The following is a 15,620-nucleotide window of genomic DNA, read 5'->3' on the forward strand; positions in this document are numbered from 1 at the left end:
TTGCCCAACACCTGGTCGTCTAATGATTAGACGGAGACCTGGAGAGGCGTTCAAGCCACAGTGTCTTTCACCCACTGTGAAATTTGGTGGAGGATCGGTGATGATGTGGGGATGCTTCAGCAAGGCTGGAATTGGGCAGGTTAATCTTTGCGAAGGATGTATGAATCAAGCCACATACAAGACTATCCTGGAAAAACAGTTGATTCCTTCTGATCAGGCAATGTTCCCCCAACTCTTGAGGACTGGTTTTTCCAGCAGGACAATGCGCCATGCCTCACAGCTAGTTCAATCAATGTGTGGATGAAGGACCACCACATCAAATCCCTGTCATGGCCAGCCCAATCTCCAGACCTGAACCCCATTGAAAACCTCTGGAATGGCAAGAGGAAGATGGATAGTCACAAACCATCAAACAAAGAAGAAGTGCTTACATATGTGTACCAGGAGTGGCATAAGGTCACCCAAAAGCAGTGTGAAAGACTGGTGGAAAGCATGCCAAGACGCATGAAAGCTGTGATTAACAATCATGGTTATTCCACAAAATATTGATTTCTGAACTCTTCCGGAGTTAAAACATTAGTATTGTTTCTAAATGAAGACATGTCAGTAGTTTATAGAATGAAAGAGCAATTTAAATTTTACTCAAAAATATACCTATAAAGAGAAAAATCAGACAAACTGAAAATTAACTGTATTCCTCCCAGTAGTGTTCGGGTTTAAGTCACTGCTCTGTGTATAGAGAGCGGCAGCTGTAACCGCACCGCTGGCTCTGACTGACGGTTGTCACTAAAACTGAATGAGCTGTCTGTGTCGGGGAGGGAGGTTACAGCTACCGCACTTTATGTGGCAACTGACCCCGGGCCTGCGCCATTTCCGCAACTGAAACCTGAACGCTGCTGGGATCATTTCCTCCAGGCAGTGGGCTCTAAGTGTGGGCACTTGGTAGTTTCAGAACGCTATTAGCCTGTCAATTAACCACATAGCTGCAGGTTAATAGTTTTTTTCATGTGACAGGATCACTTTAAATTTCTTTATGGTAGTGGTTTTAAACCCAGATTGGTGACCAATTTCACAATTTTGCTAGAATGCATTTAGGCATAGAATGGCATTGTTGCAGAGCTTAATGGAGAACTTGCTTTGCAAAACAAATTGATGAAAGGGCTAGAATTGGACAGTGAAATGGCAAATGGCTCCTGCACATGGGAGAAATGGCAAACACAAGCAGATTAAGCCTTGCATATAAAATAACTTTTGATCTTTATGAAAAAAAAAAAAGTGAAACCAGATATAAGAAGGTGTCATGGTTTTTAGTACAATCATTCTTTTATTTAGTGCTGGCAAATGATGGGTATTTTCAGTAAGACTTTATTATAGGCCTATATCTAATTTATTCCTCAGGGTGGCAAAGGTCAGGCCCCTCCTCCATTATTACCAGGCCTAGGAGGACAGCCGAACTCGCAAGGACCCAATCCTAACAAAGGTATTTTTGTCCGTCTTAAAGTTGTTGTTAACACTTGTGTTTTGGTGCGACTTCTATCCATTGAAGAGAATATAAATCAAAGCAAAGGTTTTTATCTAGGATGCCAAGACTTGCATATTCATTCTATAAAGAAGCACTCCTCCCATCAAGGTTTTTGCATTGCAATCATCATTTTATACAGCACTGTGCACTTACAATTGCTCATTTTGCCTTTCTACCCAGTTATTTCTGCTTTTCTCTGTTCTATGTAGAAACTGGAAGTCTCTTGCCTCTGCAAAAATCGTTCCCCTCTTCAGCTCCAAACCCAGCCGCTCTGCCCCTCCCCCTGCCTAGGACTTTTGCAGTGACTGATGACTCATACATAGAAAACTACCCTCCTGTTTCTACTTAGAAGGATTCATCTAGTCAGTTTTTGATCACATGATTTCATAGACCTAGTTGAATAGAGACAAATAATCTGGGTAGAAAGAAAAAATGATCAATTGTAAGTACACAGTGCTATATAATATGGTGACTGCAGTATATTAAGAGGATAACAATTCTGATGGGAGTGCTTCTTTAATATAAAGGTAACGATCCATATTAGACAGTCGGCTGATGATTGAACACCTCTAAACAAACATTACTTAGACACAGCCATACAGTATTTTATCTAACCATACATGTTAAGTGAGGGTGAAGGATAGACGACTGTTTTTGGAACATCTTTTAGAGAAAGATCTTTCTTTGGCTCCCAACAAAATGTTTAAACATGCCAACTTCTTGCTAGAAGATGACAGCATGTCATTGTACGACTAAAATGATAGTTCAGCGGTAAATTTCACCTGACAAATTAACGTTTTGATCATGTTTAGACATGATGTGCAAGAAGAAACGGTAAAGCCACATTGCCTCTAGGGTGATGTATTTGTTTTGAAATATCATTTGCCAAATAAGTGGTTTTGAGAAATAACTATGAGGCCAGGCTACTGCACCATAATCATTTTTGAATATTGAAATACGTTATTAAAAAAATAATAAAAATAAGCGTAATAAATTAGCAGAATTTTTACAGATTTTTTTTTTTGATATTTTTTTTTTTTTAGATTTTGTCAATTTGTATTTACTCCATAATCTAAGAACAGATGAACTTACTGTACTTCAGTCTCTCTTCTTCTTGTTGTTGAAAATGCAATATTCAGTATATTTGTCTTAATATAAAGTTGTGCCACAATAACATTTGATGGGAGCGTGCAGCCTTCAGAGTGTATCCACGATGCAATATAACCTTTTGCCTTTACGTACTTTTTTTTTCTCCTTAGGATTGTAGTCATGCTCTGCTGTTTTTTATTTTGAAATGTTATCTATCCCTGGGTCAGAGAATTTCTCTTGCGTTTTTTTGGCTTGTAGGTGACTTACGTGGTCCTTCAAATCAGTCGGAACGGAGAAGGGAGCCAAGTCCTTTCAGAGGTGGAGCAGAGTGGATGGACTCCAGAGACAGTAGAGGACCACCTGACAGAAGGGGTCCACACTCTGACGTACATGAGCACCCTGACAATTATCAACAGGATGATCGTTTTGGACCTCGAGGACGTGAATTTGATGGAAGAAGCAGCGGATCTTCAGTGCAAGATGAAAAGTGGAGGCGTAGTGGTTCAGGCCCTCAGTTTCCTTCAAATCATAGAGATTTCCCAGATCGAGAGGGAAGAGATTCTAATCGATGGGAGGGAAGAAGACACTCGGATGATCAGTATGCCAGGGACTCGGAGGATGCAAGGTTCCGTGGACACAGAGATGATAGGTGATTTGAATGTTTTCAAACAACATACACATGTGATTTGGTGGCTTCTTATTAGGGATTGTATTGTTTTTATATTGAATAAACCATACAGAACTCGCTGCATAAAAACGTAGCTTTTTTTCCAGATTGCTTTTACTTTTTTCAGTTTTCGACGGAGTGGTCCTACCAGACATGAGGGTCGTAGTTCTCGTGGAAGAGAAGGTTTTTCTAATCCTGAAGAATTTGGTTCTAGTGATGGCTATGATAAGGATGAACCTGGTAGAGGGCGAGAGAGTTCCAGGGGACGTGGCCGGGCTCCTCAGAGAGGTGAGCTGTCTTTGAGTATTTACCTATCAGCAAACTAACTTCAGCTGGATAGGTTTCGAACTGGAAAATGGTTAGTTTGCATCTAGTATACTTTTATAAACGTTGTTCTGAAACTTCACACACACACACACCCCGTCTTCCACCTTCTACTTAATAACCTATTAAATATATGTAGGGTACAGATGGAAAAGAAGTAAGACTGCAAAAAAAAAATTGATTGAGATGGTGAAACTTTCAATTTGATGGAGATGACCTTTCAATGTCTACAGAATGTTAATTGGTATTTCCAAGTGCAATAAATTTAAAATAAGAAAAAAAAATGTTAAACCTCCCACCTTGTGTTGTGCCATGATCTCATGTGATCCTCTGTGTGAATTAGTGGACACATGACAGTGACCCTCCTTTCATTTATCGCATAGGAGATTATTTAATACTTTTTTACAAGGCAGTGTAGTATTAGTAGTAGAAATGTATGTGAACAGGATTATGGTTATTTGTTAAGAACATCTCCTGATTACGACTGTATTCTTAAACAGAGCCAAGAAAAGGACTTCTCCCAACTCCAGATCAGTTTTCTAGTTCAGATCGTGGTCCTAATCACCAGTCCCGGGATTCAGGCAGAGATGCAGGTCCTGATCAGTTCCAAGGCAGCCCTCGCCGGGATATTCCAACTCCTGATGACCACTCCCCATCCAGCAGGGAACGTTCCTCTTCTTTACAAGGCATGGACATGGCTTCCTTACCACCACGCAAGAGACCTTGGCATGATGGCCCTGGAACTCCTGACAACAGAGATATGGATCCTGGTCTATCAGATGACCCAGGAAAAGGTAAGATTTACACTTGCTGAGAATAATTAAATAGAAATAAAAGTGATACCATCTGCTGTCTAGGAGTTATGTTTGGCTCAGCGCTGTCTGCTTTTCTTTCTATATTCAGTCACATGCGCATTCATGCTACCAGCACCTCCAAAACCTCTCCAGAATATGACCTTTCCTTACTTGTAGAATTGGTCAAAATATTTAAAAATGCCCATTGTTCCGTAATCTGATTTTTTTTTTTTTCTTTTACCCATAGATGTTTGAGGGCTTTTTTTTTTTTTTTTTGCGGGACAAGTTGTACTTTTGAATTACACCATTCATTTAACCACGTAATGTACTGGGGGAGATGGGGAAAAGATCCAAATGCGGTGAAATTGCAGGAAAAAAATAAATTCTGACATTTTGTTTTTGGGAATTGTTTCTACAGTGTTACATTGTGTTATAAAAAATGACCTGCCAGTATTATTCTCCTCATTGGTAAAATTAGTTATTATTTTAGGCTAGTTTCACACTAGCGTTTATGAGCGCAGCGACGGCCTTCGCACGGCCGCCGCTAAGCCCTGCCGCGCCTCCGCCGGTAGCTCCGCCCACCGGCACATGACGCTGCATGCGCCCTGCGTCCCCTATCTTTATCACTGAGGGCGCAGGCCGTGCGCAGTATGCGTTTGGCGGCGCATGCGTCCTTTTGACGGTGCGCCGACCTGCGCCAAACGCAACCTGCTGCAGTTTGGTTGCGTCGGCGCACCGTCAAAAAGGCGCATGCGCCGCCAAACGCATACTGCGCACGGCCTGCGCCCCCAGTGATAAAGATAGGGGACGCAGGGCGCATGCAGCGTCATGCGCCGGTGGGCGGAGCTACCGGCGGAGGCGCGGCAGGGGGCGGGGCTTAGCGGCGGCCGTGCGCAGGCCGTCGCTGCGCTCATAAACGCTAGTGTGAAACTAGCCTTAGTTGTGAATAAAATTATCCAAATTTGTGTAAAAAAAAAAAAAAAATCTAAAGCACGCTGTTATAGCCACTGTCAGAGATTAACGGTGGCTTTTAGAAAGTTAACAGTCCCAGACAGAGCTCCACTTGCATTTGCTAGAGGCAGATCCTGGCTGTGTTTCACAGCCATCATCTGCTAGCTATGGGGCAGGTTCACCCTTTGAGCCCGCTGCGTACACCTGCTCCCAACACTTGTCCCATACATTTACAGTAGATGCTGGGAATAATGTAAAATTAGTCCTGCTGAGCTGCTTATGTAGGATTAGAGATCATTTACATGTATAATTCAGTAGAATAATGGACATTGACGTGTTTAACCCCAGAAACCATTTACCTGTGGTCCATTACACTCATATGAATGGGGCCCTAACACTGCTGTAGGATAATTTAATATTATAGGGATGTCGTGTGGCTATACTTTAGTCGCACTGTGTATTAAAACTTTTTTTTTTTGCTAATTCTTTTAGGGCCACCCCCCAGGACGCAGAGACTAAGCCGCTCCAGCTCTCAAGAACAAGATGAAGGCTCATCTAGGGGTAATCGAGGGAGTTGGAGTAGAGAGGGATCTGGATCAAGCAGCAGTATGAACTCTCAATGGAGAGGGGGTCCTCGGGGTAGCGGAGGTAGCAGTGGAAGTGGGAGAAATCGATAAAATCACCTGATAAATATTCCCAAGTCCATATTGGACCAAAGTTAATTGTACTTATAGTGGATAACACCAGCATCTGTGCTGAGAAGATCCCTGTTTGAGGTTCTAGACACATTTACAAGAACTGGAACACTGGAAGCAGCAATGTGATGGACGTCACAGAACTCCGAATCCAACCACATTTGTTTTCTTTATCTGTTAAGGTTTTTCATATCGTGTTCAGTCCACGCAACCATCACTTCTCTCCTCCAAAGGCAACACTTACAAGCAGCAAACCCTGGTCTACAGTTTGTCGGCAATTGCGTTGTTTAATTTTTTTGTATGAAATGCTGAATGTAATATGTTTAAGAAATAATTAAGGGAGAAAAAAAAAATCTGCTGTAGTTATTTGGGACTGAGGGCATGAAATACTTGAGTGTATGTAGCAACCGGTCCATGAAAGAAACGGACTGCAGCCGGATCTGTGTGATCTGGGTTGTTTTTTTTCTTCTATCACTGACCATACACAGACGCGTAAATAGTCCATCAGTCCACAAAATGAACTCAAAAAGTCAGTCCACAAAAAATGAGTCCTGTCCTACTCTGGTCGGTTTTGTGGATCAAATGTGACATGGCAAATGATTGCATCAGCTAAAAAAGACAAGACCACATATAGATGTCATCTGAGCACTGTCTTTTTCATGGACCATTAGCTTACACAGTGCCTCATAGCAATATCATGGGTGTCTTTTTTTTTTTTTTTTTGTGAAAAATGGATGACTCGATTTTAGGCCTCATTCAGACGTCTGGTTTTTACGTACACATTATTTGTGTTTTTCCAAGTGGATAACATAATCATTAAAGTCTGTGGTGTTATGCACACACCATGTGTCCTCAAAAAAAGAAAAATCACTGAAATTACTGTTTTTAATCAATCACAAATCAGAATTGCCCTTATTAAGTCATTGACCGCACACAGATGGCACCAGTGTACAATGAGTGCGCCGTACGTCATTAACATTGTAATGGAGAGGAGAAGCTTTGTCATTTTATTCTTTTTATCTTCAGTAAAAATCATGCCAAAAAATAACACTGATCAAATGCTGAAGAAAGTCATAGTCCAAAGACTGTTGAAACTCTGGCTGTTATTTGCATATGTAAAAAAATCACTGACGTGAATGAGGCCTCACAGCCAAACAGACGAGAGCAAGAAAGAGGGGATATACAATATTAAGCTTGGATAGCTAACTAGAATGACAAATGTCCCAAAATTTGCTAACAGCAATGTAATATCACTTCCCACTGCCTAGACAGAATGATGGGACGGCATAAGTGCATGCACTCAAAATTGTGTAGAAGAAACTCCTACAAAGACTAAACAAAGGTACGTTGTCCAGAGAGTATATGCACATACACACAAACCACCAAAATATTACAACCCTGTGTGACGTAAAATAGCTCCACCACATAAACAGTGGTGCAATACATCAATGTCAAGGTAATACTTAAAAGTATGGGCAAAAGCAAGATTATGCAAAACAAACATACAACCCATATGGGCCTAAGAGAGTCCCCTGATGCACGTTTTGCGTATGGCTTCTTCTCAGGGGTCTAAACATTTTATTTATAAACGTTCTGTTGACATGAAATTTTACCTGATGTCTAAAAATCCTTCCAGTCCACACAGACCAAGAAATCAAACCATAATGTCCATAAATGTTACAGTGGGGAAAATAAGTATTTGATAAACTGCTGATTTTGCAAGTTTTCTCACCTGCAAAGAATGGAGAGGCCTGTATTTTTTTTACCATGGGTACACTTCATCTGTGAAAGACAGAATCTTAAAAAAAAAAAATCTAGAACTCACATTTGTAAGATTTTTACATATTTCATGCAATAAAATGCAAATTAATAATTTGATCAAATAGAAGAACTGAACTTAATATTTGGTACAGAAACCTTTGTTTTGCAATTACAAAGGTCAGATGTTTCCTGTAGTTCTTGACCGAGTTTGCACACACTGCAGCAGGGATTTTGGCCCACTTCTACGTACACATCTTTCAGGTTTTCGGGCTGTCACTGGACAACATTGAGTTTCAGCTCCCTCAAAAGATTTTATATTGTGTTCAGGACTGGGGACTGTCTAGGCCACTCTAGGACCTTGAAATGCTTCTTACAGAGCCGTGAGTTGTTGGCCAAAATCTCCTAATATATCACCCCATCCATCCTCCCTTTAATACTGTGCAGTTGACCTGCACCCTTTGTAGAAAAGCATACCCAAAGTATAATTCCCCCACCCTGCTTCACGGTTGGAATTCATCCTTCTTTCTCCATACCTGGTTAGTGCAGTTGAAACCAAAAATTTCTATTTTGGTCTCACATGATCTTCTCCCACACATCCTCTGGATGACCCAGATGGTCATTGGCGAACTTCAAACAGGCCTAGACATGTGCTGGTGTTAGCAGGGGGACCTTGTGTGGATTTTAGTCTATGACGGTGTAGTGTGTTACTAACTGTAATGTTTGAGACTGTGATCTTGGCTCCCTTCAGGTCATTGACCAGGTGCTCTCGTGTAGTTCTGTGCTGATTCCTGACCTTTCTCAGAATCATTCTTAGCACACGATACAAGATCTTGCATGGATTCCCAGACCACGGAAGATTGACAGTCATCTTGTGTTTCTTCCATTTTCCAATAATTGTGCCAACAGTTGTCTCACACTAAGCTGCTTGCCCATTGTCCTGTAGACCATCACAGCCTTGTGCAGGCCTACAATTTCGTCTCTGGTGTCCTTGGACAGCTCTTGGTCTTGGCCATGGTGGAGAGGTTGGAGTGTGTCTGCAGGAGACTTTTATACAGGTAACGAGTTCAAACAGGTGCAATTAATACAGGTAATGCGTGCAGAGTAAGAGGACTTCTTAAAGAACTAACAGGTATGTGAAAGCTGGAATTCCTGCTGGTTGGTATGTGATCAAATACTTATTTCATGCAATAAAAATTATTTAAAAATCATACAATGTGATTTTCTGTTTTTTATTTTTAGATTCTGTTTCTCACAGTCGAAGTATACCTACGATAAAAATTACCTCTACATTCTTTGGTGGGAAAACTTGCAAAATCGGCAGTATATCAGATATTTATTTTCAGTAGTCTGTGTAATGATGAGAAATGACACAGTGGAAAAGTATTGAACACGCTTACTTAAATTGAATTAATACTTCATACAAAACCTTTGTTGGTGATGATGGCTTCATGATGCCTTCTGAATGGAGAAACCAGTTGCATGCATTGCTCAGATGTGATTTTTAGCCATTTCTTCCACTCAAACACTCTTCAAATCCTGAAGGTTTTGTGGGCTCATTCTAGGAAGTTTTCTATTGTATTCAGGTCAGGTGATTGGCTGGGCCATTATATCAGCTTTATTTTTTTTTCTCTGAAACCATTTGTGTTTCCTTGGCCGTGTGTTTGGGATTATTGTCTTGCTGAAGTGTCCACCCTCATTTCATTGTCATTACTCTGGTAGATGACAGCGAATTTTTATCAAGAATGTCTCTCTACATTTGTCCATTCATTCTACTTTCAATTACCTGAAGATTGCCAATGCCATATGCTGAAAAACAGCCCCACACCAAGATGTTACCATCCTCAAACTTAACTATTGGTATGGTGTTTTGATGATACAGTTGGAGTGATGTGCAGTGCCTTTTGATCTCCATATATGGTGTGTTTTATAGCATCCAAAGAGTTTAATTTTGGTCTAATCTTACCAGACTATATTCTCCCAGTATTTCACAAGCTTGTCTAAATGTTTGAGTAAACTTTAAACGCACTTTTGGTCAGCAATTGGGCTGTGGTGAGCGTGCATACCGGACATGGAAGTTCAGTGTTTTCCTATAAATAATTGTACCTGTTGATTTCAGGTCTTTCTGTAGCTCTCTTCCGATGCCTCTTAGCTCTTGGACAACTCTTCCTATAATTCTTTTCACTCCTCTGTCTGAAATTTTGCAGGGAGTGTTGGTTATGGCTGGTTTATGGTGAAATGATCTTTCCACTTCTTGGTTATGGCCCCAACAGTGCTCACTGGAACTTTCAATGGTTTCAGAAATTCCTCTGTAACCAATGCCATCAGTATGTTTTGCAACAATAAAGTTGCAAAGGTCTTGAGACAGCTCACTTTTTTTTTTACACATAATGAGTTATTTTTGTGTGACACCTTTTTATAAGCCATCAGTTGAACCAGTTGATATTATTTTTCACTTAGTGTCAGGATTGCTTTCTAATTACTGATAGGTTTCAGCTGGTGTCTTGACTTTCCACGGCTTTTTGCATTTCTCGTTATTCATATGTTCAATCGTTCTTTTCCTCTGTCATTTCTCATTATTACACACAACTTATTTTATGGGCATTTATAGTTTGATTTTTTTTGCCTGTGTGGATTTGATAAGTTGTTACTGACATCTGGTGAGAATTTCATGTCACCTTTAGAATTCCTTAGAAAATTGGTGACGTGTTCAATACTTCTCACCCGCTGTATTTGTTTTGTGAATTTCTATTTAATATAATGGACCCCCAAGGGGTGGTTATACACCAAGCATTTTTTCATGAAAAATAGACATTTTTATTTTGCAATTTACAATCCTAATTTACTTAAATGGATTGTGTCGCCATATAACATAGGGAATGATGCAGACATCATGAAAATAGCTTTGTAAAATAAATGAATTAGCTTTTGAATGGGACATCATTTTTATGTATTCTTTAGTATAGCAACTTAGTGTTGGCACTACTGGCTAATTCTCTCTCTTCTAGGAGCCGAGCATGCGCTGTTCCCTCTCCTTTCAGAATGGCCGCCTCAGTCAAGCAGGAGGAGCCCTCCGCCTCAACCAGCCAGATCTCATCCGGCTGAGTGAAAGCTTAGTAGCAGGGAAGTGTCAGAAGTCAGTGCGCCTCCCTCCCCAAAACAGTGTTTGTGCTTTCAATGGCTTCTGCCAGTGCAGAGTGGATCGGTTGTAATGAGTTTGGCATCTGGTAGCTGCTCTATATATGGGCAGCGTTTGAGATGACAAAGTTCTGTCATCTCAATCCTTGCCTTCGCCGACCAAAACAGCCAGGTAACATATTCATCACAAATTCTCATTCGCTGTTATCACTGCAGAGAGCAACAGCTGTGATGAGTTTGTCATCTGGTTACTGCTCTCTGCACAACAACCACCACATGACAAACTCAACACAACTGTGTCACTGGCGGCAGCGATTGAGAAGACAAACCACTTACTGATTCAGCATCCTCTCTCTTCCAACATCTCTGCCCCCCAGCTCTTCTGCCACATCTCCCCCATGCTTTGTAAGTCCTCTTACTTCCTTTCATTCTCTCACACTTTTGTGAGAGGAGACACAGACTCGCGCGGATAGCTTTCCCAAGTTTGTAAAGAACTGTCCCCTTTTCTAAAAATAAAATAAATCTTATAAACTATTTTTTTTTAAATACATTTTCTAATCCTAATATGGATGAGGACTAGGGTTAGAACTAAGATTGAGTTGGACTAGGGTTAATCCAAGGCTGAAGGTTAGGACTAGAATGAGGCATAAGACTAAAATTAGGGCTACAATGAGGGATAGGGAAAGGGATGAAGCCCATGCACACATTAGACTTAAGTCCGCCAAACACACTGATATTTGCAGGATTGGCTGGCAGTCTAATGTTATGGGGCATGAGAATGCTGATTTTTCAGCAACCTTGAAAATATTTCACCTGTTAAACATTCCCTTTTTAATCTGGTGATTTTTGGCCGGTGTAGTCAATAATTAGGAATCAAATGTTCCTAGGAATGCTTTCTCAAGATTATCCGCTTGTCTAAATGTGCTCTTAGGGGGCACAAAATACTAGTCATAGGCCGAGCACCTGCATCCCATGCTATGTCATTGAGTTTCATGCATTTTTTTATTGCATAAAAAGAGATTTCTAACACAACTGATATGTTGTGGATTTTAAAATCTGCACCGCATGTCAATTTAGAAGTGTTAAAAAGCAATATGCACGTAGGAGATACTTGGACCATGAGGCACGTACATGTGAGATAGATGGGAAAGGTGTGTATGTATATATATTTTATTTGTTGCATAGTGGAATGCGTTGCGAACAATAAAACATAAAAATGAACAATGTAAATCACGGTTACTATCCCATGGAAGTCTGGATTTGAAATGATGCGCAAAATCAAAGTGGAAAATCAAATTACAGGCTGACCTCCTTTCAACACCTAGGCATGATCCTAATGAGGCGGCTGATGTTCTCCTGAGGGATCTCCTCCCAGACCTGCATTAAATCATCAGTCAACTGGACAGTCTGTGGTGCAACGTGGCATTGGTGGATGGAACGAGACATGATGTCCCAGATGTGCTCTACTGGATTCCGGTCTGGGGAATGGGAAGACCAGTCAATGCCTTCATCATGCAGCAACTGCTGACACTCTTCTATCACACAAGGCTTAGTATTGTCATGCATCAGAAGGAACCCAGGGCACACTGCACCTCCATATGGTCTCAGTGGGTCTGAGGATCTCATGGCGGTACCTAATGGCAATGAAGTAACCTCAAGCAATTGACAAGAAAAAATAGAGTTTCTTGATGCAATGAAACAATTATTTTATTCAGGGAATCCACAACTGACAAAACCAGAAAATTCCTCCCAACGTTTCGGCCTTTATGGCCTTTTTCAAGGGTATATTTCTATATAAACAAACACATAAATAATTTGTAACTATAATACAGTAATCCATCAATTATAATCATATGTAGTCTTCCAGTTAGAACAGTCAATTAAGATAATAAAATGGAACACATAGTAATGGGTGTGAATTCACCTAAAAGAAAATGGAAAAAAAAGCTCTAATTTTAATAAACTTAAATGCCAGTCATTTATCCAACCTATTTTTCTATGATCAAAAAGAGATACAAAAGAAGAGCATACCAAACAAATAGGAGTGCACTACTAACTGATCACATTAGGCACCTAATGGCAGTCAGGGTACCTCTGGCTAGCACATGGAGGGCTATGCGGCCCTCCAAAGATGCCTTCCCAAGGGACTATTTGACTACAGTAGAGGGGAAGGTGACTATAAAAGCAGTGATACAGCGGCTGAGCCAATGAAGCAGAGGCACCTACTGTCAACTGGGTCTTCAGTGAATCCCTCCCACAATCTCCTATTTACTATCACATGAAGGGGACACAATTGAATCGGAGAACATTGAAAAAAGTGTTTATTCAAGTTATTCACTTTAAACATTTCCTGTGAACATGTATACCTGTTTAGGAGCTTTCATCAGCAAAGTGTGTGTCATGTCACAACCCATATAGTGGAGACCTATAATAATAATAGTAATCTTTATATAGCGCCATAAGTAACATTAACAATACAACAATTAAAGCAAGATAAGATGACCCTGCTCTTGAGAGCTTACAATCTACAATGTGGTGGAGATACAAAGTACAGGTGTGTATTTACAATGGTGTATTTACAATGATGGTCCAGTCATCTTGAGGGAATGAGGGATGGATGGAGATAGTGAATGGGTTACTCATGCACACTTACACATAGAATGACTTTGATTAGTGAACGTGATAGGCCACGCTGAACAAATGCGTTTTGAAGGAGTGCCTGAAACTATGCAAATTGTGGATAGTCCTAATTTCTTGGGGTAGAGCATTCCAGAGGATTGGCGCAGCGCGGGAGAAGTCTTGGAGTCGGGAATGTGAGGTACGGATTAGTGCAGAGATTAGTCCAAAGTCGTTTGCAGAGCGCAGCGGTCGGTTAGGCCGATAGACAGAAATGAGGGAGGAGATGTAGGGGGGTGCTGCACTGTGGAGAGCTTTGTGGGTGAGAACAAGTACTCTGAATTGGATCCTATAATGAATGGGCAGCCAATGTAAGGACTGGTGAGTGGACGTGTCCGAGTACTGATTAGCCAGATAGATGACCCTGGCTGCTGCATTAAGTATGGACTGGAGAGGGGATAGTTGAGTAACGGGGAGGCCAATTAATAGAGTGTTGCAGTAATCCAGGCAGGAGTGGATCAATGCTACAGTGAGGGTTTTCGTTTCCATGGTGAGAAAAGGGCGGATTCTAGAGATGTTCTTTAGGTGTAAGTGGCAAGAGATTGTATATGGGATGTGAAGGAGAGATTGGTGTCAAACATAACATCCAGGCAGCGTGCCTGCTGCTGGGGTGTTATTGTGGTGCCACCCATGGAGAGGGAAATGTCAGATTTAGGGAGGTTAGTAGATGGCGGGAGCAGAAGAAGTTCAGTTTTGGAGAGGTTGAGTTTCAGATAGAGAGCGGACATGATGTTGGAGACTGCGGACAGACAATCACTGGCATTCTGTAGTACAGCGGGGGTAAGGTCGGGGGATGACGTGTATAGTTGTGTGTCATCAGCATAAAGATGATACTGAAAGCCAAATCTGCTGATGGTCTGTCCAATTGGGGCTGTGTAGAGAGAAGAGAAGGGGACCAAGGACTGAGCCCTGAGGTACCCCGACAGGAAGAGGAGATGACGTGGAGCCAGAGAACAAAACACTGAAGGAGCAGTCAGAAAGATAGGAAGAGAACCAGGAGAGAGCAGTGTCCTTAATGCCTAGTGACTGGAGCCTAGAGAGTAGGAGATGGTGGTCAACAGTGTTGAAAGCTGCAGATAGGTTGAGAAGAATGAGCAGAGAGTTGTCACCATTACGTTTTGCTGTCAGAAGGTCATTGGTCACTTTGATGAGTGCAGTTTCAGTTGAATGAATATAGGGGGCTGAAGCCAGACTGAGAAGGGTCTAGAAGAGAGTGAGTGGAGAGGTAACGGGTAAGGCAGGAGTAAACTAGTCGCTCCAAAAGTTTAGAGATGAAGGGGAGATTGGAGACTGGTCTGTAGTTGTTTGTGCAGGATTGGTCGAGAGCGGGTTTCTTTAGTAATGGAGTAACGATGGTGAGTTTGAAGGAGGATGGGAAAATGCCGAGAAGAGGGAGAGATTAAAGATTGCAGTTAGGATCTACAAATGAAATTCTAAGATACAAATTACTAGCAAATCAGATGATTTCCTTCAGTATTACTGGGATGCAGTTTAGGGGTTTCTGAAGAAACACTACACAAACACGAGGAGGACATGCACAGTCCATAGAGTTGATGTTTTTGCAAGGATTTCAACTAAGGATTCCAGCGTTGCACAGTAACGGTGCTAACCACTGGGCCACCATTCCTTCCTAATTAAATATAATGGAAAAATCGATTCACCTATTATTCTCATAACCACTGGGTTTCCTCCTTTGTGATACTTTGCCAGGCCTTTACTGCAGCTGACTTCACTTTTATATGCAAATTCCCAAAAACAATGAGCCAATGATAACTCCAAGCTCAGCTATTAGCACAACGATAAAGAGCAGCAAGCTCAAAGAGTGTAATCCTAAAATAATATTTATTTCATTAATTTAAAATATGCATGGTAAAATACAGAGACTGCTTAGCAAACAAAACAGGAGACTACAAAGATGAATTATTTAAAGTGCTTAGTGCCACAACACCACACTATAATCGTATTAATTATACTGTCATATAGTAGCAAACACAAGACTGTGATGG

At 41.1% G+C, this 15,620-nt stretch overlaps 1 protein-coding gene across 4 annotated transcripts in view; it reads left to right on the forward strand.

Moving 5' to 3' along the window:
• Positions 1-6,909, forward strand: part of WDR33 (WD repeat domain 33) — a 150,961-nt gene extending 144,052 nt beyond the window's left edge. For all 4 annotated transcript variants that reach the window (XM_073581161.1, XM_073581162.1, XM_073581163.1 and 1 more), the window contains 5 exons: positions 1,399-1,480; positions 2,870-3,260; positions 3,406-3,566; positions 4,103-4,396; positions 5,840-6,909. In XM_073581161.1, the coding sequence (XP_073437262.1) occupies positions 1,399-1,480; positions 2,870-3,260; positions 3,406-3,566; positions 4,103-4,396; positions 5,840-6,024 (1,113 nt within the window). In that variant the 3' untranslated portion in view covers positions 6,025-6,909. The remainder of the gene's footprint in view (positions 1-1,398; positions 1,481-2,869; positions 3,261-3,405; positions 3,567-4,102; positions 4,397-5,839) is intronic.
• The last annotated feature ends 8,711 nt before the right edge of the window (positions 6,910-15,620 follow it).

The sequence above is a fragment of the Dendrobates tinctorius genome, unplaced genomic scaffold (genome assembly GCF_039654945.1).
Source record: "Dendrobates tinctorius isolate UK_male_01 unplaced genomic scaffold, ASM3965494v1 ptg000069l, whole genome shotgun sequence".
Lineage (NCBI taxonomy): Eukaryota > Metazoa > Chordata > Amphibia > Anura > Dendrobatidae > Dendrobates > Dendrobates tinctorius.